Below are 25,810 nucleotides of genomic sequence, written 5' to 3' on the forward strand. Positions count from 1 at the left end.
GTGTGGCTTGAAGCTGATGAAAATGTGCACCATCTGTTTTCAGTGTGAGCACTGTGTCCGGTTTATTAGCCTGGAAAGGTAAAGTGTAAGGTTTCATGTTCCATCACCTGGGTAACATTTTCATTAGGGCTTTTCAGTTCTCCATAAGGGATCTGGGATTTACAGTAGACCTACAGAAGCTCTAAAATCTTAACAGCCCATTAACTACAGGATATGGCTTATGAGGTTCACTGGGAAGTTGTTAAAGTAGGACAGGACAGATCCAGTGTAGCAAAACAAAAAAACAAATGCACTTATGGGCCCCACGCTCCATGCTTTAATCTTTGATAGTGTAAAGACTAATTTAACTTTTTATCATGATACCCAATATCATATTTATTTTATTATAGACTAAAGTTTAGTGTTAACGCCATCCTGACAAAGTACTGTCTGTATTTTTTTTTGAATGATATATATTAGGAATAAGCAACCTACGTCAAATTCTGCATTGCAACCTACAGCATCCGACTCACAGCTTCTTTACAGGGTTGCCATAGTCTCTTGTCAGGTTCAAGCAGCTAAGTCAGATCTGAATCAGACCTCATTAAGAAATTAAATTCACCTTCACACCTAAACCACTTTGAGGATTTTGGAGAGCGTGTTATTGGAATATCGGTTATGGGTATTATCCCTATTATTACCTATTATTATCCATTATCCTATTATTAGCTCAAATCTCACATTTTGCTAAATCTGCCGCTAAGTCTAGTAAGAAAGAAAAAAACCCATTAAATAAACCATGTAGAATTGTTTTGACATCAATCAATGTAGGTTTATGCAGCATAGTTAGGATCAAATACAAGGTACAGGTATGGGATCCCTTATCCGGAAACCCGATATCCAGAAAGCTCCGAATTACGGAAAGGCTGTCTCCCATAGACTCCATTTTTTAAATTGATTTCCTTTTTCTCTGTAGAAATAAAACAGTATTTTGTATTTGATCCCAACTAAGATATAATTATTCCTTACTGGATGCAAAATAATCGTATTGTGTTTAATTAATGTTTTATTGATTTTTTTAGTAGATTTAAGGTATGAAGATCCAAATTACGGAAAGACCCCTTATCCGGAATACGCTTGATCCCGAGCATTCTGGATAACGGGTCCTATACCTGTACTATTTTATTATTACAGACCATTATATGGTTAAAATGGAGTCTATGGGAGATGGCCTTCCCCTAGTTCAGAGCTTTGGGGGATCTGATCTTATTTTTGCTTATGAAATATGAATGTAGTTTTTCAAGTAACAATTAAAAAATATCACCATATCTTATTCTCTCTTTATGCATTATTTAATATTTACTACCTGCCATCGAATTGACTATGCTTATTGAAAAAAGTGTGCACAGACGGTCTGTGCAAAATACTAAATGTTTTATAGTCAGTTAGCCAAAAATGTAATCTATAAAGTCTGGAGCGAATGGATACCTAACGTAATAGTCAGAATGTTACTTCTTTTTTTGCGACTCTCTAGCCTGTTAAAAGTCAGTAACCAATCAGTAACTTGAGGGGGGGGGCATCAAAACTCTACATGTTCACTCAAACTGAGTGAACAGGTAGAGAGCTGTAAAGGAAGAAGTAGTGTTCTGGCTATTATGTTAGACAGCTGCCAACTCCAGCCTTTATAGATTACATTTTTGACTAACTATATTAGGAACATTTTTGATTTTGCACAGCAACATCTATTTACCCAGTTTTATTTTAATGCTGGGCGTGCAGGAAGGGGAACAGGAGAGAGAAGAGAACTGCTCAGACTCTGGCCACGGAAATTAAGGTTGTTTCTGAGAAATCCTGTGTTTCTTTTGATAGAGAACTCAGTGCTAAATGCTTATGGCTGTATTTACATAGACCTTTCTGATAGACCCACAGGGGGTGGGCGGGGATTAGTCGCCCGCTGTAAATCTCTGCTGGTATTAGAGTTTAGAGGGGCAGGATAGTTTTATAAACCAGTTGTAATTGTGCTGAACATTATCGGTGAATTTACACAGTTTACTGGATAAAATAAATTCATATTTATTCCCTTAAATTTCCAATAAAAGAAAAGCCCTTAAGAGATTGGGTCATGCTAATCTCAATAAAAATGCATTCTTTTGGTCAAACGGCATGGCTAATGTCACTTATATTTTCAGATTCATATAAAGTGTAGCATTTGTTATCGACAGACTGAAAGCTACGTTATAGCAGCTGTTAAAATTCACATCCTATTTAGGCCATGGTTCATTTTAGACAGGACTTTGACCTTACATTTATTTTTAAGCTATTTTGGTGGAATTTCAGTTAGAATGTGGAATGTATGTAAGTGGATCCAATGGCAAAGATGCCTGAAGAAAAATGATACAATGTGAAGGAAGTGAACTAGTTTTTAAACTGATGAAATAAATTTGAGAGGCACATCTGAGCAATACTTTTATGGTGATTAAAATTACCGAAAGACCCTTATCCAGGAAACCCCAGGTCCCGAGCATTTTGCATAACAGGTTCCATGCCTGTATAAACACTTAAGGTTCTGCTTACCTGCCCCTCTAACCCTTTTTTTGTTACTGGCATGAGATCATTTTCTATACTGGCATAGAAAATTACCAGTTCTGGACAGTGCCATTGCTGGAAATTGTTTAATCCTTGCACTATAAATTGGGTAAAATAATGTAAATTATGTGGCCGGTCAAGGAAGGCAATCAGATCAAAATATACATTAAGGGTAACTAAATGTTCTGTTTAGTCTACAGTTCTTACATGCAGTACATGGCAATATTATAGTTTACTGTTACTATTAGAATGGGAAGTACATATATACCTAGACCCAGGAAGCCTTTATAGTCCAATTGATAGTTTTTAAGGGAAGGAAACCGCTGGATATAAAGTTCTCTGTCAGGCTCTGGGAGGCCCAGTCTGACACTGCAGTATAGACAATGCTGGATAAACTAATGGTGAATCATTCTGCCCTTGGCTTTTGCCAATCTCTTGAAGACTGTGTAAGTTTTTTTTCCGATTTGAGCATGGGTTCCATTGTAGAACTGATCCGAGCAAACAAAATTGATACAGTCTTGTTCTTATTATGGTGATTTTACTGGAAGTGTTAAAGGGAAGATGGAGTAATTTTATGTGAAAAGTCATCAATCCATATTTATAAAAGTAACATTCTTTTGATAGCAGTGGAAGAGTTCTTCTTTTACTCATCAGTTTGCACCAGATGTATTCAGTGCCGTGCATTTAGTGCAAATCTGGAATTGTTAAAAAGGCTAAAATTCACATGTGTCTCAAATTAAGACATCTGGTTTGAAACAGAGCCCCATATCTGAGTTCATGCCCTCTAATGACTCAGCAAGCTTATGGACATATAACTATGGCCTTAGACACTATGAGACATTCATGATACCTAAGCTATTGGTCATTTGTGAAATATAAAACATATGAGGCCGCTCAGTTTATTGTGTTAAACCCCTTTAATGAGATGCTCGTGTTTATTCCTGATGATACTGATGTAAGTTCACCAATATTAATCCTTTACAAAAAATTCTTGAATTTTAGATTGTATTCTACATAGTTACATAGGGTTGAAAAAAGACCAGAGTCCATCAAGTTCAACCCATCCAAGTAAAGCCAGCACACACAACCTATACTTACCAATCAATACACTCACATACATAAACTATATATACAACCACTAATACTAACTGTAGATATTAGTATCACAATAGCCTTGGATATTCTGCTTGTTCAAGAACTCATCCAGGCCCCTCTTATAGGCATTAACAGAATCTGCCATTACCACATCACTAGGAAGGCCATTCCCCAACCTCACTGCCCTCACCGTGAAAAACCACCTACGCTGCTTCAAATGGAAGCTCCGTTCCTCTAATCTAAAGGGGTGATAATTATGATAATTTTTTTTTTTTTACTAGTACAGGTATAGGACCCGTTATCCAGAATGCTCGGAACCAAGGGTATTCCGGATAAGGGGTCTTTTCATAATTTGGATCTCCATATCTTAACTCTGCTAAAAAATCAATAAACCATTAATTAAACGCAATAGGATTATTTTGCATCCAATAAGATTTAATTATATCTTAGTTTGGACCAAATACAATGTTCTGAAAAATGAAATCAGTTTTAAAAATCTGAATTATTTTATTAAAATGGAGCCTATGGGAAACAGACTTTCCGTAATTCAGATCTTTCTGGATAATGGGTTTAAGGATAATGGATCCCATGCCTGTATAACCTCCCTCTGTAAATTTTATAGTTCTACAAAAATAAAAAGTTATATAGGAATGTACTTTAAAAAATCCTTTACTATTTACCTTCACTATATCTAGCTTTATATTTAGTAGCTTTCAGCCTTTTCTTTACAGTTAAATATCTTGACTTTATGAATTAAAGTGTGGTCTCTGTAATCTGGCTAGAGCAGTCAAATTCATTTTTTTTTATTTTCTCTTCCCTTCTTTTCCTATCCGTCTTCTGAGTTAGTTGGGCATTTTAAATTGCAAATACAATGTACATTTTTAAATGCTTTATAATGAAGTAAAGTAATACTTTTATCCCTTGAGCCTCTAACTGTTTTATTTTGTCTGCTACTTCAGTGAAGTATAAATATCTTGTTCTGACTAATTTAATGCACTTGGTATAACCTCATTTCAGTCTCAATATAAGACCAATGTCAGGGCCATAAGAGTAAACACCACTCCACCCTGCACCCACTGAATCTCTGTCTGCTGATTTTGTATTCATTAATATACCATGCAAGTTAAGGCTAGCGTAGTAACCCATAGCAACGTGACATTTGTTTTTCATTTTTCTTACATTATTAGACTTGTTTAGGCCAATTACTGTAGTTGACTGCCCTATGTTCACGGTTAGTAAATAAGCAATCTGCCTCGGGTTTCGATATGTGAAGGTATCTCCTTCTTTACCAAAGCCTTTTTTTCTTTAAAAAGAAGCATTACTATCGATTATCCCATTGACGATATTCCCAATTCAACACAAAGGCTGCTACCAGTTGTTTATTAATTGTGATGTAAGGAAAACTTTGCGTGAAGTTTTGAAATATTTTCCTCTATTTAGGTCAGTCTCTCTCAGCATCATTTGCACTTATGCCTTTGTTGCCAGCACGATTAAATTTGTTTATTCATTCATGTTTTGGCTGATGTAAATGTTTTAAAGAACTAAACGTATGCGTTGGCTTGCCAAGAAAGCTACTAAGTCACTAGCACATTTGGCAGAATGCCCCTGGGTTCCTATTCTTAACATTACAACATTTTGTACTTTTGTTAAGAAAATGTTAACAGTTTTTCCCATGTAGGTTTTTTTTCTATTACCTTTCACTTGAATAAGGCCATTTCAAGTAGCTTCCTGCTTGCAGTCTAGCCTTATTGCTCAGATCACACATTCCTAAGGGAGGGGGAGGGCGTTCTTAGCATTCTCGTGGGAGAGAGGAGAGAACTGCTCAGACTCTGGCCATGGGAATTAAAAATGTTTCTGAGAAATCATGTGTTTGTTTTGATAGAGAACTCAGTGCTAAGTGCTTATGGCTGTATTTACATAGACCTTTCTGATAGATGTCCCACTGGGGGTGGGCGGGGATTAGTCGCCCGCTGTAAATCTCTGCTATTGTAGCCAACTAATCTCCCCAAAATGCCTTCCCACCGGCACTAATGTGAATCGCTGGTGGGAAGGCCTAAGCATTGCTAAGTCACCCAAAGTTTCCTTAAACAAGTGAATAATAATTTTATTTTTATAGGCAGTTTTGTGGGGCATTGATCCTTCACTGATTATAATCATTACCTGTTATTTATATGACATTAACATATGATCTATAATGTATGGCATACTATTTATTTACCTATTTTATGCTGCTGTATTGAGTAGGGCAAAAGGTTTTCTCCGACATAAGAAATTATTTACTTTTACATGATTGAGTACTGTCCAACTGGACAGCAACCAAAGTCTGTAAATATACTTAACAGTTTGTGCCTGCTTGCTGAAATTGCACATACTAGAGTCGTTGGAACCTAAATAGGTTTGTAAAATGAGCATTTGACTGAAATGGTGCAATAGGTTAATAAATATGTGGATGAATTCACTTGATGAATACGATCTTTAAAACCACATTTAGATCCTTTTCCAAATCTTAAAAAGGAATAGCAGCGATTGACACTGCCAATTCAACGTAAGCTAGAGGTTCCATACATAGGCAGATACTGGCTTCCAACACATCCTATCATGGCCAAGGCAGCCTATCTATTTCTCTGGGTAAGGTCCAAAAGTGATTGCCTTCTCTATCTATATTCATTTGGGTCTCATCATATATTATTCATATCAGTTAGAAAATTCCATCGGGGTGAGGACTGCTTCAGCCCATTAAGTCAAAATCAGATGGCTTTTCATGTGTCTCTAAAGTGACCAATTGTATTTCCAGAGTACAAATATGTCCTAATGTGTAAGTTTGTAAATTGGGCAAATATCTGCTAATTTGGTGACATGGCCAAAAGAATAGATTTTTATGTTACTGGCCAGCTTAAGTTCATAAAGAATGGTATTAAAATATCACTGAATTTAACTTTTAAAAAGAGGGTTGGAAAGGCAGGAAATATTTTTACTTCTATTTGTGAATTGAGATACAGAATTCATTTTAATACTACTAGTTATGATCACTAAATATATAAGTAATGAAAAATGTTGACTGTATATTTGTTGGTAATAGGTTTTGTTAAAATCTATACTATATTACAATTATATATATATATATACTGTATATATATATATATATACTGTATATATATATATATATATATATATATATATATACAGTGGTGTGAAAAACTATTTGCCCCCTTCCTGATTTCTTATTCTTTTGCATGTTTGTCACACAAAATGTTTCTGATCATCAAACACATTTAACTATTAGTCAAAGATAACACAAGTAAACACAAAATGCAGTTTTTAAATGAGGGTTTTTATTATTTAGGGAGAAAAAAAATCCAAACCTACATGGCCCTGTGTGAAAAAGTAATTGCCCCCTGAACCTAATAACTGGTTGGGCCACCCTTAGCAGCAATAACTGCAATCAAGCATTTGCGATAACTTGCAACGAGTCTTTTACAGCGCTCTGGAGGAATTTTGGCCCACTCATCTTTGCAGAATTGTTGTAATTCAGCTTTATTTGAGGGTTTTCTAGCATGAACCGCCTTTTTAAGGTCATGCCACAACATCTCAATAGGATTCAGGTCAGGACTTTGACTAGGCCACTCCAAAGTCTTCATTTTGTTTTTCTTCAGCCATTCAGAGGTGGATTTGCTGGTGTGTTTTGGGTCATTGTCCTGCTGCAGCACCCAAGATCGCTTCAGCTTGAGTTGACGAACAGATGGCCGGACATTCTCCTTCAGGATTTTTTGGTAGACAGTAGAATTCATGGTTCCATCTATCACAGCAAGACTTCCTGGTCCTGAAGCAGCAAAACAACCCCAGACCATCACACTACCACCACCATATTTTACTGTTGGTATGATGTTCTTTTTCTGAAATGCTGTGTTACTTTTACGCCAGATGTAACAGGACACGCACCTTCCAAAAAGTTCAACTTTTGTCTCGTCGGTCCACAAGGTATTTTCTCAAAAGTCTTGGCAATCATTGAGATGTTTTTTAGCAAAATTGAGACGAGCCATAATGTTCTTTTTGCTTAAAAGTGGTTTGCACCTTGGAAATCTGCCATGCAGGCCGTTTTTGCCCAGTCTCTTTCTTATGGTGGAGTCGTGAACACTGGCCTTAATTGAGGCAAGTGAGGCCTGCAGTTCTTTAGATGTTGTCCTGGGGTCTTTTGTGGCCTCTCGGATGAGTTGTCTCTGCGCTCTTGGGGTAATTTTGGTCGGCCGGCCACTCCTGGGAAGGTTCACCACTGTTCCATGTTTTTGCCATTTGTGGATAATGGCTCTCACTGTGGTTCGCTGGAGTCCCAAAGCTTTAGAAATGGCTTTATAACCTTTACCAGACTGATAGATCTCAATTACTTTTGTTCTCATTTGTTCCTGAATTTCTTTGGATCTTGGCATGATGTCTAGCTTTTGAGGTGCTTTTGGTCTACTTCTCTGTGTCAGGTAGCTCCTATTTAAGTGATTTCTTGATTGAAACAGGTGTGGCAGTAATCAGGCCTGGGGGTGACTACAGAAATTGATATTGAAATTGAAAATTGAAATTGATAAACCACAGTTAAGTTATTTTTTAACAAGGGGGGCAATCACTTTTTCACACAGGGCCATGTAAATTTGGAGTTTTTTTTCTCCCTTAATAACGTAAACCTTCATTTAAAAACTGCATTTTGTGTTCAATTATGTTATCTTTGACTAATAGTTAAGGGTTTTTGATGATCAGAAACATTTTGTGTGACAAACATACAAAAGAATAAGAAATCAGGAAGGGGGCAAATAGTTTTTCACACCACTGTATATATATATTAGTTAAATATATCTGTACTGCTATACTGGCTTATATTCTGTGCAGTTAATTTAAAACATCCTCTATCTTTTTCATTAATGGACCTGGTTGCAAAAATCCATTAAAAGGCAAAAGGAACAAAACCAATCCAGCAATAAAAATGCATTTTAATGAGAACTAATACCTGAAAAAGATTATGGCTATAAATGCTTTGTTTTATATACTGGCCTTACCAGCCCAGACAGAAAAACACGTTCCATTTCTTAACTTGCCTATTGCAGTTCCCCATCTTTGGTCTTGCTAGGCCATCTTTTGTGTGCTTGGGACACTGCACATGCTCAGTAGATTCCAGGCTGCTGTTAAAAGCCAAGCTTTGGGGTCAAATGCCAGATGTATGCCATTACATCTGGCATAGATGCTGAAGCAATTAATTCTGATGCCCTTGTTTCTTTGCTACCATGTAATATAAGTGAATTAATTACTAAATACCCTTTTTTTTTTTATATATTCTTTATTTTCATTTTTCAAATAATTACAAAGAAAAAGTGGTAACATACACAATAGGGGGAGAGGGGGTAGGGATACAGAAAGGAAAAGGGAGGAAGGGGTAACAATAGTCTGTTGCAGTTATCACAGTTTATATAGTTACATCATTGCGGGTTTTTTTTTTTTGTAATGATTTACTGTACTTAAGACCATATCCCGTAGAGGGTAGTTGTTTGTTTTCTGTTATGTTTTCCCCTAAGAGGAAGGGGGGTACAAGTTGGGCAGAGCAGAGCATTACAATGGTAACTTATACCTGTACTTTTGGTATAGTCTTATGTTCTGGCAGGGGTATGTGCATTTATTTTGTGTTGTGGCACACCAGGGTATTGGTTTTACCCATGTTTTTATCAGGTTTCTAAGGGCTTAGACCTGGGTCTGGATTGGGTTGCTGGTTGTTAGTAGTTGACCATATTCTGGGGATTCTTTGTAGAGAATCCAAGTTGTCCAAGTTTTAGTGAAGTTTTCACGTGCTTTAATGGTGTGTGCTAACATTTCTTCCATTCTCATAATATGGTTGAGCTCAATCGCCCAGTCACCAATCGTTGGGGGTTTGGTATTCTTCCAGAGCCTGGGTATGACTGTTCTAGCTGCCGTTAATGAAAAGGCTAGGAAACCCTTGTGCTTAATAGAAATTTGTTTGTTGGCAGGAGGTTTAGAGAGTAGTGCTAGGGCTGGGTCGGGTTGGAGGTCTAGGCATAGCACTTTGGAGATGGTTTGGAATACACGGATCCAGAATGGTTGTAGGTTGGGGCAGTCCCACCATATATGTTTCATATCACCTCTCTGGATATTGCAACGCCAACACTTGTCTGAAACGTTTGGGAACATGGTGTGTAAAGTGGCCGGGCATTTGTACCATCTAGATATGATTTTATAGTTTGTTTCTTGTGCTTTACATGCTGTTGCCACTAAATACCCTTTTTATTGATAATGTACTATATAATTTGAGGCACTCCCTTAGCTCAGGAAACTCATAGTAGCCTGGAGCATATTGCTAAATCAGCAGAACAGTGCCTTGATTGTAGATTAACTCTAAAAAGTGTCAACATGCATTTTATTGTTGAATTTTAAAAATCTGAAACCAACAGTGTTGTTTTATCTCTCCAACAGGTATGACATCTGTACATATAAAAACAAGCCTTGTGGGACTCTTGGTAAGTGACAGATGAAGTTCATTATTGAAACTTTCCAAACAGTAGAACAAAAATTTTTTCTTGTCATGACACAGCTTTGGAAGACCAAGGTGTGACACAGAATGGAAGGATTTTGGTGATATTGAAAAAAGGGACCTGCTAGAATTGAATGGAACATTATTGAACATGCTTTGGCATGTCATTGTCTTTTTACAAAAACAGCACAAAAATGTTTAGAATTTGCTGCATCTCTCTAGAAGCTAACCTTTGTAAAAAGACTGGCATACATTTATTACCACCGGGAAAATCTGGCAAGTAACTTATGACAGCCAATAAAATGTTTGTTTTCATTATTCTTCTTGCAGCTGATGGGCAATAGCTAAGCACTGATTGGTTGCTATGGGTTAATGTCCAGGTTAAATTTGCCCAGTTTGATTAATGGGCCCCACAATTGAATACCTTTGTTGCCCATTGGATATAGCTATATATTGACCTCTGATATGTTTTTAATAAATTATCTTCAATCAATATTACATATTTGTGTTTGTATAGTTAACATCTAAGTTAATTAAATATTGAATTTTTAGGCTTTCTTAATATGTCTTTAAATTGGTCAGAAATGTGATTTATATAAAGCAATATTAAAGTGAGCTGCATTGTTTGTTTTCCCTTATATGTTGACTATTTTTATGGCAGACAAAGGTGCCATTTAGAGACATAGGTTTGAATTGTGTGTAATGCTTCCATCTCCTGACTAAGAAGTGATGAGTTTGGTCAATGCAGTATGCAGATGGACTGCAATAACACTTGGATTCCAATACATGATATTGTCAAGCCAAGCAGAGAAGGAAGGCGGTATTAATTGTGCTACATTAGGGAACTCACAGGGACTTTTAAAAGTGTCAGTGTTTCTTGCCTATTAAAACAAATTCATACTTCCATTTAACTTTCTAAGAGAAAAACTTTTCTTTAACCTATAATTAAGCCGTAGCTTTAGATGTTGTGGTTAGTCTTATTCACTGGATAATTGTACACTATAAACAAGAAAATGTTGCAACTTGTCTTTGCATTATTGATACATTGATGCATTATATTAGGCCTATATATTTAGCATGTCAATATACTTTTGCCGATACTGCTTGTAGACGGCACAGATTAGCCGGCTAGAGGACCAGTTGATAGTGTACTGGATCTGATATTGGGATTTTGGATCTTTCAGCTGTTAGGTGCCAATATTGTGAAAGTGAGTATGTGTGATAGTGAATCTGAGGCTGGATCCATTTTATGATAGGTAGATTCTGATTACTCACTGTTAGGTTTCACTTAATGTCCCAAGTCTTAGACCAGTCCCAAGGCCTCTTTTAAAAATCAGGTATGCTATTGGAAAAGAAAAAAGAATGTCATGTACCCTGGTGAGCCCAAGGTGTAAAAGTTCATCACTGCTTTCCAGGAGAACACTGTCTCCCTCTTTGTGTTCCTTCTTTCCACCACAAGAAATGAAAATGATGTATTATTTTGAAGGAGGGAATTTACTAGTAACCCTGCAAAGTCTTGGAAAGTGTTGTCCTAACCTTCTCAGAAAAAATATCTGGTGTTGGCCGCTTGTCATTTTAGCGTATTGGAGGCACACTGCCTGAACTACATGAGTTGAGGGATAGAGCATGCAATATTATTATTTTTATTTTAAAAATAACAACCTTTTCCATAGCACTGTGTATAATATGCAAACAAATTGATACATTAGATAACAAGGGCCCTGCATCCAGGTTTACAGTCTATAGTGATGGGTATAAGTTAAGTGGCTGTGGGGGAAGTATATGTTGGCAAGATATTGACAGTGTTATGACAGTGTTAGTTATGAGGTAATGAGTCAGCAGAATGTAATGTGCACTATGAGATATCCGAAATGTGTTTGGTTAGCAGGTAAGTGTGTTTGCTTCAAGGAAGAGGTGAGTTTTGAGTAATGTGAGGAGGTTACTAGGGCAGAAGAAAGTTCGAGATGGTTTATTTGTAGTGTACCTGGCGATAAGACTTGAAATGTAAGGAAGAGCATTGTTATTAAGTGTGATGAGTTTGAATCTGATGCAAGTATGTAGTGGCAGCCTTTGCAGGGAACTGCTTCTGTTATCTGTGTAGTGATGCTGTCCATAATACTGTTCTATCCTGCAGTATGAGTTGTCCCTGGACCAAATACCTACCTTACCTCCATCAATTGGGAATTCTTAAAAAAAAAAGTTTTAGTATTGTATGGACTTTTTCTTTGCATCACTGTGTTAAAATGGTATTATTTTAAAGCAGTCACTGTGTAACATCTGGTGTTAGATGCCAAATATACATTTGGGGTTGGATTAAATTGCTATGTAAGTGACTTAACAGAAATGTATTAAATTATTTTATAGTACATTATTTTGTGCCACTATTTTTGGCTCAATTTGATTTACTTCTGCAATATTAAAACTTAAACATCTTGGGCTCATCCAGTTTGTAACAAATCACAGGTTGCCTTAGCAGGAACCAAAATACATGCCAATCCAATCATACGCTGACATCTTAAGAGCTCATTATGCATTCTGAACAAACATGTCAGTGGATTATTTTGTAATGGGGCATTCAGACTTGGTGTGATGAAGGAACTCTCTTCTCCTTTGGGTATGTTCTCATCCAAGTGTGTATTTTTCCAAGAAGTAACAGGCAGTAAATTGGAATGTATGGTCTTTTCAGTCCCCCCAGTAAAATACTGTACAGTTATGCCGTTTATTGTATCCACTGTTATTTGAATTAGCGAACAAGGACTGGTTCTCTTTTTACTCTTCCGAATAGGGCTGGCAGACGTTTTATTTCTTGAAATGCAGCATGAGTTCCTTTTAAATTCTCTACTCATTCCCTAGATTTCAACTGATTCACTCCTTTTTTTGGATCATTGTATAAAAGCAGCTGCCCTTTGCCGATGACGTCTGTCCCTCATATTTCTGTGTATCACCTACCACTAGGTGACTAAAGACTATTATCTATTGACTTGACCTTTGTGGAAGTATCCACTTGTACTGGGTAGCTCTCATTTACGCTATGTGTACACAAGTGGTCCTTTGCCATGTTTGCTACTTTTATCCTCTTCTACATCTGCCTTTTGACCTGTGAATGGCAGGCATGTTAATAAAGAGCCCTATTATTTTTATTCTTGAAGACCACTCTGAATGGTGAGTGAAGTAAAATAGCTGTTGGTCTGCTTTTGGTATTCGATTTTAAACTTTTTAAGAAATACCAATCTACAGTACCATCTATCAGTTGAAAGTCTGAGGATGCACAGAGTCAGCACTTAAGTTAACCTAATTGATTGTTCCTTTATTTTCCAACAAAGGACAATGTCATTAATACTCTCAATAGCTAAAGAGTAATGTCAAAAAGAGTCCAACAATCATATTTCCTTTGCCTTTAGCAAAGTGTATAACAAATAAGATCAAGGTCCTGGTGGCCTTTACCAATTTTGACAAGCAAGGAACCTTTGTTTATGTGAATTAAGACAGTGCCAAGCTTTTTTTATCCACAGTGGTCTGTGGCAATGCTGATAGCATTATATGCTATAAGGGCTCATTTAGCAAAGGAGTGGAAAGTGCAAGAAATTGTTACAAAATTCTGTATTTTTCGACCAAGAAAGCATTATTAATTCCCAGGATTTCAGTCCAGTTGCAGAAATAAGTGTCAGTGTAATAAAAGTTAAAGTGCATATTTCATAGAGGCAACTTTTGTCTGCTAGGGAAGTAGCGTCAAGTGGATGGGACTTATGCATACACACTTTTGGGTGCTGTTTAAGTAGAGCAACATGGGGTGCAGAGAAACAAGGGGGACCCCATAATGCTTATAAAATAGTAGAATCTCACCATGACAAACATTGGGTTTAGGTGCTAAGCCCCAAACCATCAGCCAGGGGGAGCGAAATACTGTATTAGCATAAAGGCTTGCACTCAATAAAATCTCAAGCATACAGGCAGAAATTAAAAAAAAACATGCAAAGACAGCCCCGACATGTTTTGGGCCCATCTGCCCAACATGTTCTGCAACCATTAAACTGGGGGACAATTACAACATATATGAGCATAAACAGCAAATGTGCATGTTGCTGTGGCGTATTTAGGCACAATTCTCCACCCATATGGTAAATAAGCTCCATAATATAACATTTAAACCTATAACATTTCCCCATATGACCTCTTTTTCTAGTTTAACTGGCTGATTGGCACTATCTCTATTGCTGGTTTATGGAGTTAAAAAAATCCAAATACCTCTCTGCTTGGCTTTATAAAGCTTTAGCACAGAATATAGCTATCTTGTGTTTATTTATTTACATTTCCTCTGTCGTTTTAGTCAAATAAAAACTTGCTTGTACTTTTTTTTCTGAACCCACTAAACTTAAACAGATCTCTGAAGAAAAATAAAGTGGACATTTTTTTTCTGCTTTCTGCAGCCTCAAGAATGTTAAAGTAGAAATACTTTGTTGAATTCCCTCTCTTGGCTCATGTTACTAGGTGGTCCCAAGTTACCAGAAGTAAAATTTATAAATCTAACCCCTAGTCTAGACATTTTCCAGCACTGACTGCAGTTCAAAAAATATTAATGTCTAGCCTGCAAAGTGAAATTCCCCCCAGTGATTTTGTAAATGACTAGAAAGTTAACCTCTTGCCAACTGCTCCTTCTATATGTGGAGGTTATTAAAAAGAATCCAAGCATTTATAAGTCTGAAACACCTTGGTTTGACCCTTTGTGTCTCTTTCTGTTTATTCAGGCTTGGCCTCAGTGGCTGGAATGTGTGAGCCGGAGAGGAGCTGCAGTATTAATGAAGACATTGGCTTGGGTTCTGCATTTACCATTGCACATGAGATTGGTCACAAGTGAGTTGGAAAAAAAATCAAAATATGTTATAATGCAACCTGTTTTACATTGTTTCAGTGGATTGTTCATAGCTGTGTATTTCAGGGTTTATGCCAGATCCTACTGAGTGGTTTTTGCCAGATATTTTATTATTTTTGAATTTATTATATTCTTTCATTAAGCTCTCCTGCAAAATACATAACAATTAGAGTGAGTGTTTTAATGATATTATGTCACAGCTGTTCTATCACAAGTGTTTTTAAGCAATAACGGGCCAAATTGAACTTGATGCAATACAGTGTTTTTCAAATGCTCTTAAAAGTTATTGAGATTTGGATAAGGATTTAATCGATGGCTTGGAACCCAAAGATGGGTCTCTGTGCTGTTTAGGGTGGGTCTGTGTGACTGCCCCTGGATAATGTAAAAATGACTTTCTACAATGTTTTAATAAATGTATTACTTTAAAGGAAAAGGAAAGTCACAAAAGGCACCACCAGTGATTCACTTACCAAATACTGTTAACAGGAACCTGCCCTGGCCTTGGGCACCACAGATTGACCCTATTCTTCCTGCTTCCTCTTTGTTTACGACTCCAGGGCTGATGCACGCCCAATAAAGTTGAAAACAGGGTGTTTTTTTTGTTTGCTTGTTTGCTTTTTTGTTAAAGTGCACCTCCCAGCGATTGTGACTTTCCTTCTCTTTAACCCAATGTTTGGGTCGCAAAGTTGATTCAGCAATTCAAATTTGAGTAGCCCAAGAAAATTTTTAAGAAACACTGCCATAAGTGCTCTTTAAATTTGACCTCCAGTTGCTGAAGAACTGTACATCTTATCATCCCATAACAGCCAAGTTGTATTAAAAGAATTAGTGCACCCCCAACTAAAATGTATGTGGATATTAGATGCAGATGTGTCTACATTCTTCCATCTGTGGCTGAACTGTTGCTGCAGGCATCCTCTTACAGCAAAAGGTGGACTTCCTTTATTCCTGTAATTTAGAAATGTAGAAAAAGGGCGGTTATCTTTCATACATGCACATAATATATAACATGTTCTGGTTGGCATGTCCTCACTCACTCTTCTGTTTCAGTGAATTGCACTAGCTTTGGTCCAGCTGCAGCAGATATTGTTATTGTAGTCACCTGGAGTGTAAATAATTACAACAACTGAAAAATATGATTAGAATAATGCGTGTGTATATATATATATATATATATATATATATATATCCAAAAAAAAGACCAGCAACACTGAGTTATATTCCAAAAATATCAATTGTGTATTAAAAACGCATGAACAGCCAACATTACCTTTCTCAAGGTGTTTTCTCGGTGTTGCTGGTCTTTTTTGTGGATATATTTAAATCATTTACTTTGCACCCGAGGTAAGAGCTGAAGCAGAGTGCCACCCTGGGTTCACTATATATATATATATATATATATATATATATATATACATTTTTGCTCTCTCTTGTGATTAATAATTCTCCTGCTTTATTAAGCAGACCTAAAATCCATTGCTGGATTCCTAGTGATCCAGAAGAGTTGCACTCCAATCTAGTCCAATGCCATCAACATTTGTTTATAGAAGAAAGTATATTTAGGGCATGGTCCTTGAGCATTTCTGAAGGCAAAAATTCCATAGAAACTATTAACTGAGGGGTTTGAAAAATAAATAATTTCTCAAGCTTTAAAAAGAAGCAGCAAATAAAACAGAAGCCAACATTCTGAGAAAATTGAATACATAATGTTTCTTGAAGACCTTAATTGCTTCATGAGAATAAGTACATAGCTGTGCATTCTTCTGCAGCTGATCCGTTTTGGTTGGCATGAAATGGGTCTTTAAAGTTTTCTTACTCATAACTACTATAAATCAGAGGGTCAGGATATATGTAATAGGGGGTGTTTTTAAGTAGAAGTCATTACACTTATTACATCAATCACTAGCTGCCTAATTATTATTTTGGAGTTTTACATGTAGTGTCGGAATTACAAATGTCCTAGGCATTTCCTTTATCAGCTGCTTAGCTGGCACTATTTTTCTACGAAAGCAAACTGTTACTTTCAATTTCCTTTCCTGATTTTTAATTATTAGTGACAAGCTATTCCATTTGATAATATAATGTTCCTTTTATTTTAATGTTGATACAGCTGTTGGGATCTGTTTTCCAGCCACAAGCTTTGAGCAGTCTCCATAACATCAGCTGCATTTCACAACCACCTGCATAAAAGCCATTTATATTGGACAATGTAGAAGTTTGTGACATCAATTATTTCTGAGTTTAGATGTTATTTGAGCTTTAGAATAGTGGAATTATCTTTTAGCTGTCAAGAAAATCTATATTTGAAGAGGTCTTGTATGAGTGAGTAGATTTGAATGAAACAGATTTAAAGTTTACTTATTTAAAAAAAAGCTTGATCCTCTTATAGAATTTTTCCTATTTATCTCATTTGTTTTTTCTTTGATTTCTTGAAAGTTTGCTTGTTGCCTAAGATATCCCAATCCTTGAGGAGTTTGCCTAGAAGTTATCAGCCTTAGATATGGGATCCCATACCCCTCCATACCTCTTGCAACCCTGGACAAATCACCTAAAGGACATGTAAACCCCCCACAAAAAATTTAAAGGACATGTAAACCACCCCCGCAAAAAAATTAATAAGTGAACAGAACTCTTTGAAATCTTTAAATACCTGACACTGCTGTTGTTCAAAGGTTAATAGTAAGGCTGCAGCATCCCCTTAATCACTTGGGAGTCCCTCACTTGGCCCCCTCCTTTAGGAATTGACTTTGTCTCTTGGCTTACTGAGCATGCTCAGTTTTTCTCAACTCAGGTTACCAAACACACCCTCTAGTGTAGCAGCCAGTGAAGAGATGACACTGCAGGTTTCCACAGAATTCTGCTGTAGTTGTAGAAACGTGTTTTTTCTCCTCACTTTCTCTCCTGAGCTCAGCTTAATGGTTACAGGGCACAATCCAAGCTGGACTTTTTCTCAGTAAGTTCTGCCTTTGTAAGCCTGCATTCTTTATTGCATTAGCTTTACAGCACACATGTGCTGTTTGCAGATGTAAATGTCACTTAAGATTTGTGAGAGGGAAAATGGCTGCCAGGTGAAAGCTGCTATTTGTTTTAGGAAAATGTGATGGTGCTGGCTAATGGAGCAGATATATTCAGTACAAATGGTGTGGTTTGGATGAGAGAGATGTGCCTAACTTATATTCATGGTACTTATATCCATAATGTAGGGTTTATATGTCTTTTTATCTGTGAACAGCCTCTTTGGTATCTTTAAACCCCTGCCTCTTTGGTTGTTCAAACATTAATCACGTATGTGTAATCGTGTTGATGGAAGCGCATGGAATTAGAGAAAAACAAAAGCAAAACTAGTGCAATACGTACAAAACTTTCTTTGTGACTAAAACGCTAAAAGATTTTTAGCGTTCTAATTTGGTGCAAAATGTGCAAATATATTAAGTGAATCGAACAATCAAAAGTGCTTATACATCAGCCCAATGCAGTGTATTACACCCACACGATGTGTCCAAAGTAAATGCTCACCAGATTTGATTAAAATAAGAGCATGTTGAGAAGTCAATTCGGCTATTGATTGCAGTGTATCCTTAGTCCTCAGAGTATATGGAATGAAGAGGAATCGAAAATAGTATAAAATCGATTAATATATAAAATAAAGCCCCTGCACAATGCAGGCTACTTACAGTGTGAAGCAGTATATCAGACACAACAAAAAGCCCAACGCGTTTCGCGTGCTCACGGCACGCTTCCTCAGGAGCCTAATCACTTAGGATGATTTCTCCTAATACACTTGGCCCCATCCCTTGGGAATTTACTTTGCTGTTGGCTACTGGGCATGCTCATTTCCAAGATAAGGAAGTGAATCTTCTAAACTCAGTTTACTAAATACTCCCCTCCAGTATAGCCATCAGTGACGAGATGGCATTGCTGGTTTCCATAGAAATTCTGCTCTAGCTCTGATGAGGTGTCAGAGGGAAAATGGCCCCCAGGTAAAAGCTGTTATTTGTTTTATGAAAATGTGTTGGTGCTGGTGAAAGGAGGGAATATATGCAGTACAAATGATGCTGCCTGGGTGGGGGAGATGTGCCCAACCCGGTTTTACGTGTGCACCTATAACGTCTGCCTTACTTGCTGTAAAGTGCTTTGAATCACACAGGAGAAAACTGCTATATAAATGATTCCCTTTATACCCTTTACCTACCAAATTTCTGTCTGTTAAGTCTTTCAGCTCAAAGATTGTAGCTTCAATATAATTGTTGTGTGGGAAACTTAATAAAATGTTAATATGCGCTCACCAACTAAAAAAACCTATGCAAAGCAACCAAAGCAGTAAGCTTATCACCACTGTATATTAAAAAGCAAACTACTGACGACTTCATTATGTAAAGCCTTTGAACTGCACTAAGTATTCCATTGAGTAGCTCTTCAGAATTAAACGCTGGCCTTCTTTGGATGTTCACACTGGCTTTTAAGAGATAGAATGTGATTAGAGGGTTCCCTGAAGTGAAATTGCCAATTACAGAACACTTTCCTCTTTTAACTAAATTATTTTGTCACCAACAATGCTTGGAAGCATGACACTGAGAAGGTGAGGTTTGGAAGAGATCAAGTGTATTATGAAAATGCTAAATATTTTAAATTCATTATAGAAAAATAATTTTTTACTATCCAGTGTCGCTATGGGTTTTTTTTAGCAGTAGTAGCCCTTTTAATATTTTCAAAATCATAGTTGCTATAATTAACATGTATTTATAAAGCCCCAATATAGTCCTCACCTGTATGCGATGGGAGAAATGTGTATATATCTAGATAGATAGATAAAATACAATCCAAATACAGACTCACAGGAAGCCGAGAGTGTCACTATTCTTAGAACTTTCAAAATGATATAAGACACAATGGATTGGGTTTAAGCAAAATGGAAAGTAAAAATGGAGCTATTTCCCATTTAACCTTCTGATACACATGGATTACTGGACCAACCTTCATTTAGGGGCACCTATTATTATAGTAAATTAGCACATTAAAGTGTCTTATTTCATTAAAGTAGATGAGTTAAAACAATAAGCAATGAGATCACACTTACGGAGTACTTCATGGGGTATATAGCAATGCCATCCACGCCATCTGCAATTGTTTATAATAAATGACTGTACGCAAATATACATAGCTATGAATATTGAGTGAAGGTTGCAGATATAAACATTATATACCTCTACAGCATGTGAACAAAGAGAAAATATTTGGCTTATTAACATTTATGTTGTGGAAGACTGGAGTTCTGGCAGTAAGATAGTTTAGCTTGGTTTTGGTTGATTCCTTTTGCTGAAAGCAATTCCCTCTGGTTTCTACAGTAAATACAACAATTAAAAGGGGGAGCCATTATATATATATATATATATATATATATATATATATATATATATATATATATATATATATATATATATTTTAGTGCAATATTATTGCAGATATCTTTATTCCATAAATGTTGAATCAGTGCTAAACATTTCTCAGTTGAAGTGTTCTATCTAAAAAAGGCATGCAATGTTAGGTTGTCCTTTCTCATATTTCTTCTTTTTCTACTCCCTGCAGCTTTAGTTCATGACCTCTTGTTCAAGAATTTATTTTACCCTGGAAAATACTTCCCTTCTGTAACTTACCCTTCAAGTGTTTGTCATGTCATCTGTCTGCTGTTTGTCATTTTGTGTAAGGAACCCCCACTCCTTTTCCCCACACGCACCCAATACGTACATTTATTTTGCTGTTCTGGAAAAATGGAAAATTGCAATATATATTTTCATGTTTAACCCTTTCATATCATTGGGTTTGACATGATTGCCATCACCAGGCAACTCGCAGTTTCCCATAATGTAACCTGTAACCCAGGAAAGTAAATCTGTGGTGCCTACTATGTGCCATGGAAAGGATTAGTATATGACGTATAGCTGTATCAATTATGATGCTGTAGAACCTTCTACCAACCATAGTGTACAGGTATGGGACCTGTTATCCAGAATGCTTGGGACCTGGGGGTTTTCGGATAAGGGATCATCCTATAATGTGGATCGCCATACCTTAAGTCTACTTAAAAATCATTTAAACATTAAATAAACCCAATAGGATTGTTTTCCTCCAATAAGGATTAATTAAATCTTAGTTGGGACAAGTACAAGGTACTGTTATTATTACAGAGAAAAAGGATTTTTGTAAAAAAAAAAAAAAGTTGAATTATTTGATTAAAATGGAGTCTGTGGGAGATGACCTTTTCATAATTCAGAGCTTTTTGGATAACGGGTTTTCAGATAAGGGATCCCATACCTGTATTTGTAATTGGGCTATCCATTTTTAGTTTTGGTCACTGGGCCTTTTATTTACAGGGTGGCAGGTTTGCAACATCTATTTTACTATTTAAAGGAAAATGTATTTAAAGGTAAATCTTACCTCTGCACATTTCAGATATGACGCAAAGCAACACAATAAAATATTTTTAATATAAATAAAGCCTTTTTATGGCAAATATATTTTACAATATGTGCCAGTATAAGGATCCCCCACTCCTTATCCCAAAATTAATTGCTGCCATATTCATTACTACAGCCCTCACATAGACAAGAGGCATACCTTTTACTTCTGTTACTATTACCATCACATAATGAAGGGTCAATGTAAAATGAAAATATATTTTATGTATGAATTTGATACAATTCTTTGATCAATTTCATATAAGGATGAACATGAGACTGAAACACTACAATATCTGAGAAAAAAAATGTTTTCCTTTAGAATGTTTTTTAAGCTTTGAGCATTTATGGTGTTATATCCAAGTGAGCCTATGTAGCTGTAGTTATTAATGAAACTGGAATATGATATGGCAAGACCAGTGTGCATGTGTAGGCCACTTAAAAATAATGTCTCTATGCTATACAAGATGCTTTTATTGTGCTTTGGGTTATAACACTGCCTAAAAGAGTAGGTTATTATTATTATTTCATTTAAGTTATGTATTATTGCTGATTGGTGCCTAAACTCCAGCAAAGCCTTTTTTTGGCGCTTTTGCAGATATAACTGTTTAAAAAACAAAATGTTGCTAAATATTTGAATTGGGCAAGGTGCTAGGGAGTTGCTATCAGTCCCACATTCCGGTTCATAAAGACCATACCACAAACAGACATGCCTAGCAGTGTAAATATTTGATGGCCGTAGGGAAGTGAATCCACAGAGAAAACTTGCATTAAAAGTCAGAGACTTCCTGTTTTGTTATGTCCTCTTTGTTATATGAATGCGTCCTTTTGTGTGCATCAGCATACAGAGTGTGTAAATAGCTGTGCAGTCATTGTTTGTTTGCATTACTAGAAGGACTCTTCTTCAATACACAGTTATGGCCAGTTTCTGACTATGGATGAGGATAGAGTCAAGAAGTGCTACAGACACTTAGAAACTAGTTTAGTATTATATAAATCAAGGTTGGTATTTTAGGGACTAAAGGTTTTTTTCACTATTGCTACTCCTGTGAGTAAAAGTAAAAAAACACCATGAGAAAGAATATTTTACATGTATTATTATTAACACATATTAAATAAAAAACTATACCCCCAGAAAGAAGACTTAATTAAGTGGCCTATTAAAGAATCTTAAACTGAAATATAGTTATTAGTAAATATTGCCCTTCTATATATTTTCCCTTCAGCCACCATTTAGTGATGGGCTGTGTGCTCCCTCAGAGATCAGCTGACAGGAAATAATGCAGGAATGTGAAAGTAAAAGAGAGAACTTTGTCCATTAATTGGCTGATGTGACCTAATGTATGTGTGCCTTTGGTTAATTTGTGTGCAGCATGATCCCAGGGGGGGGCCTTAGTACTTAAAATTGAAACTTTTTAGTTAATTATCCAATGGCACATACTACTAAAAAAGTATATTTTTATGAAAATGATTTATTAAGATGAAGCAGGATTTTACATATGAGCTGTATTATACAATATATTTTTATAGAGACCCAGATTGTTTGGGGCTATAGTTTTCATTTAATAAATATAGATGAAATAAATATAGATGACCGTTATATTTGACAGTGCTATACAATAAATGGGTGTATACATTGAACATACAACTTGTATACAAAACCAATAACTGATACAAAAGATAAAGAGGGCCCTGCCGTTGCATTTTTACACACTGCATGCAGTCAAAACCAAGTACCAAGTGAAATAAATGGTGTGTTTGAATTAGTGAAGAGGTGAGCCTATTAGTTATACATATAGTTCCAGTTAATCCGGGTCACTTGACAGCTCTGTGCTTTTCCCCGAAGTGAGTCGTACCTAAATCCACCTTTATTAAAGGTATTTGTGTTAAAAGGCACTTCTGTATAGTTGCTGTCAGCGCTGCTTAGTCAGTGTCGGACTGGCCCACCAGGATACCAGGAAAACTCCCGGTGGGCCCAAGTGTAAGTGGGCCCTCTTGCTTCTCACTATTTGGCCTCTTTCATGGTCATTCCCTATTTGTGAATGGGAAGAGACAGGAGAAATAGATGCTAGCATGTAAATAAAAGAGACAAGGAGAATAAAAAGGTTGGGTGAGGAAAGGAGGAAAAATAATTTGGAAAGCAGGCCACACAGGTCTAAGGTTTTCTGGTGGGCCCCTGGCCGACTCTGTGCTTAGTCCTTCCTGCCTCCCATTATGAATCAGGTGCTGCTGCACCAATTAGTCGCAGGGGAACCTATTGGAGCAGCTGCCACCTCCTGACCAGGCCGTTCCCTTAGCACCCTGTATCAATAGGCGTAGTGCACTTGTGCAGAAAGAATAGGGTGCACACATCACCGGACACCAGAAATGATGGCAGAAGGATTTCAATGCAATTGAATCCTATTTCTGTTAAAATGCATGTGCAGCTGGTGTGTCGAACAGGAATATACCTCCGGCCAGAGTGCAGCATGTAAACTGTATGCAACAGCAAGGTTTACTACTTTAGTAGTACACTGTGTAGCACTGTATGTTATAATGTAATGTGTTGCTACAGAGAGAATCAGTGATATAGTTATCTTTTAAATGTGGTTTGATGCTTGACAGAGAATTAGTGGTATATATGTGGAAGAGGCCTTAAATGGTCAGCGACCATGTATGTACCCAGCATGCACCTCTCTCATTGACAGCTGCCACCTTTGCAGGGATTTATGATTTGTTTTATAAGCTGCTACAGGGAAGCTTGTCTTTTACACTGTAAAAGATCTTACATAAACACCATCATATGTTATGCAGTTGAGTTTAAATAAATACTCTTGAGATAGGCACAACTCACATTAAAACAATTCTATTCCTGTAAAAGGGATTACTTCTGTTCTTGCAAATATTCAAAGAGTCCATATTTTTGCCCTGTCAGTTTTTTTTCATTAGGTATGTGTTGACTTTATTACACAGAGTCACATGCTTTGTATTTTCACATAGACTTTATCAATGTTTGCAATTAAATCATTTATTGTATGAAGCAGTGTACCAGTCTTGAATCCTTTCTGATGACTGATGGAATAATTGCACTGTGAGGATTTTGTTCATGCAAAGAAAACACTATTTAGCCACTATTTAGATGTGCTTCCAGCATTCTTGATAGTTTTGGACCTGGGTAATTCTTGTAACTGGTGTCTGGTCTCTGGAAGCACAGTGCAGTGGCCATTACATTTTTTATATACATTTTTTTATTACATCATACTGTGAAATGTCTTTTAACACAAAATCTACCTCACCAATCATATAATATATACAAGTTAACTATTCATATAATACAAATATTACTATTTATATTTTTTATTGCATTAAAGATATTGCTCAGACACCAGATTTTTGATAGTGTGCTGCAAATAGTTGTCATTGTAGTATATATTATTATTTTTTTTATCCTTGCCCCAAACCTGATCAATAAATATTTTTCATTTTCTGAACCATGATATTGATTTTTAGGTGTTCAGTGTTCGGAATGATCAGGATCTGGGGTTTTGCAGATAAGGGGTCTTTATGTAATTTGGATCTCTATACATTAACATCTACTTAAAGAAACATTTAAACACTGAATAAATCCAATAGAATTGTTTTACCTCAAATAAGGATTACCGTATATACTCGAGTATAAGCCGAGTTTTTTAGCACTAAAAATGTGCTGAAAAAGTAAGCCTCGGCTTATACGCGCGCATATACTAGCATATATACGGTAAATTGATGACATGCGTTCGTTGCGCGCGCACACACCCCTTCCCCCCTGGATAACTGAATGTGCGTGCTGCCGGCCCAGAATCAGTTGATACTTTACCTCCACTTGAATCTACCGCTGACTGCAGACTGTACCGCGGAGCTTACCGATCAGCAGCGCCAACGCGTTGGTTTGCATTTCCTAGTGAATAGATAGTGGTACTTGTCCGTCCTTGGGGGGGGTGCGTGCGTGCGACGAGTGCCACTATCTATTCATTAGGAAATGCAAACCAACGTTGGCGCTGCTGATTGGTAAGCTGCGCAAACTTTGACAACCTCTTTAAAGGCATTATTGCATGAATCGTGTATCAGAGCTTGTTAGCCAGTTAGCCAGTTCCTGACTGATTGGGCATTCTGGGAGTTGTAGTTTAGTGCATCTAAAGGTCCCACAAATTGTACTTTGCAGCCCTAAGCTTTTTGCACTTTTAAAGGCCTGTGACACGTTGCAGAAAACTTTTCAAGTTTTTAGAAAAGAATGTATTTTGGTATATCTGCATTCAGGAAAATAGTTATTACCTATTAAATATGTGT

General features: G+C 36.6%; 1 protein-coding gene across 2 annotated transcripts in view; it reads left to right on the forward strand.

Moving 5' to 3' along the window:
* Nucleotides 1-25,810, forward strand: part of adamts6 (ADAM metallopeptidase with thrombospondin type 1 motif 6) — a 160,563-nt gene that overhangs the window by 51,214 nt on the left and 83,539 nt on the right. For both annotated transcript variants that reach the window (XM_002934207.5, XM_012967138.3), the window contains 2 exons: nt 10,123-10,166; nt 14,926-15,031. In XM_002934207.5, the coding sequence (XP_002934253.2) occupies nt 10,123-10,166; nt 14,926-15,031 (150 nt within the window). The remainder of the gene's footprint in view (nt 1-10,122; nt 10,167-14,925; nt 15,032-25,810) is intronic.

The sequence above is a fragment of the Xenopus tropicalis genome, chromosome 1 (assembly GCF_000004195.4).
Source record: "Xenopus tropicalis strain Nigerian chromosome 1, UCB_Xtro_10.0, whole genome shotgun sequence".
NCBI lineage: Eukaryota > Metazoa > Chordata > Amphibia > Anura > Pipidae > Xenopus > Xenopus tropicalis.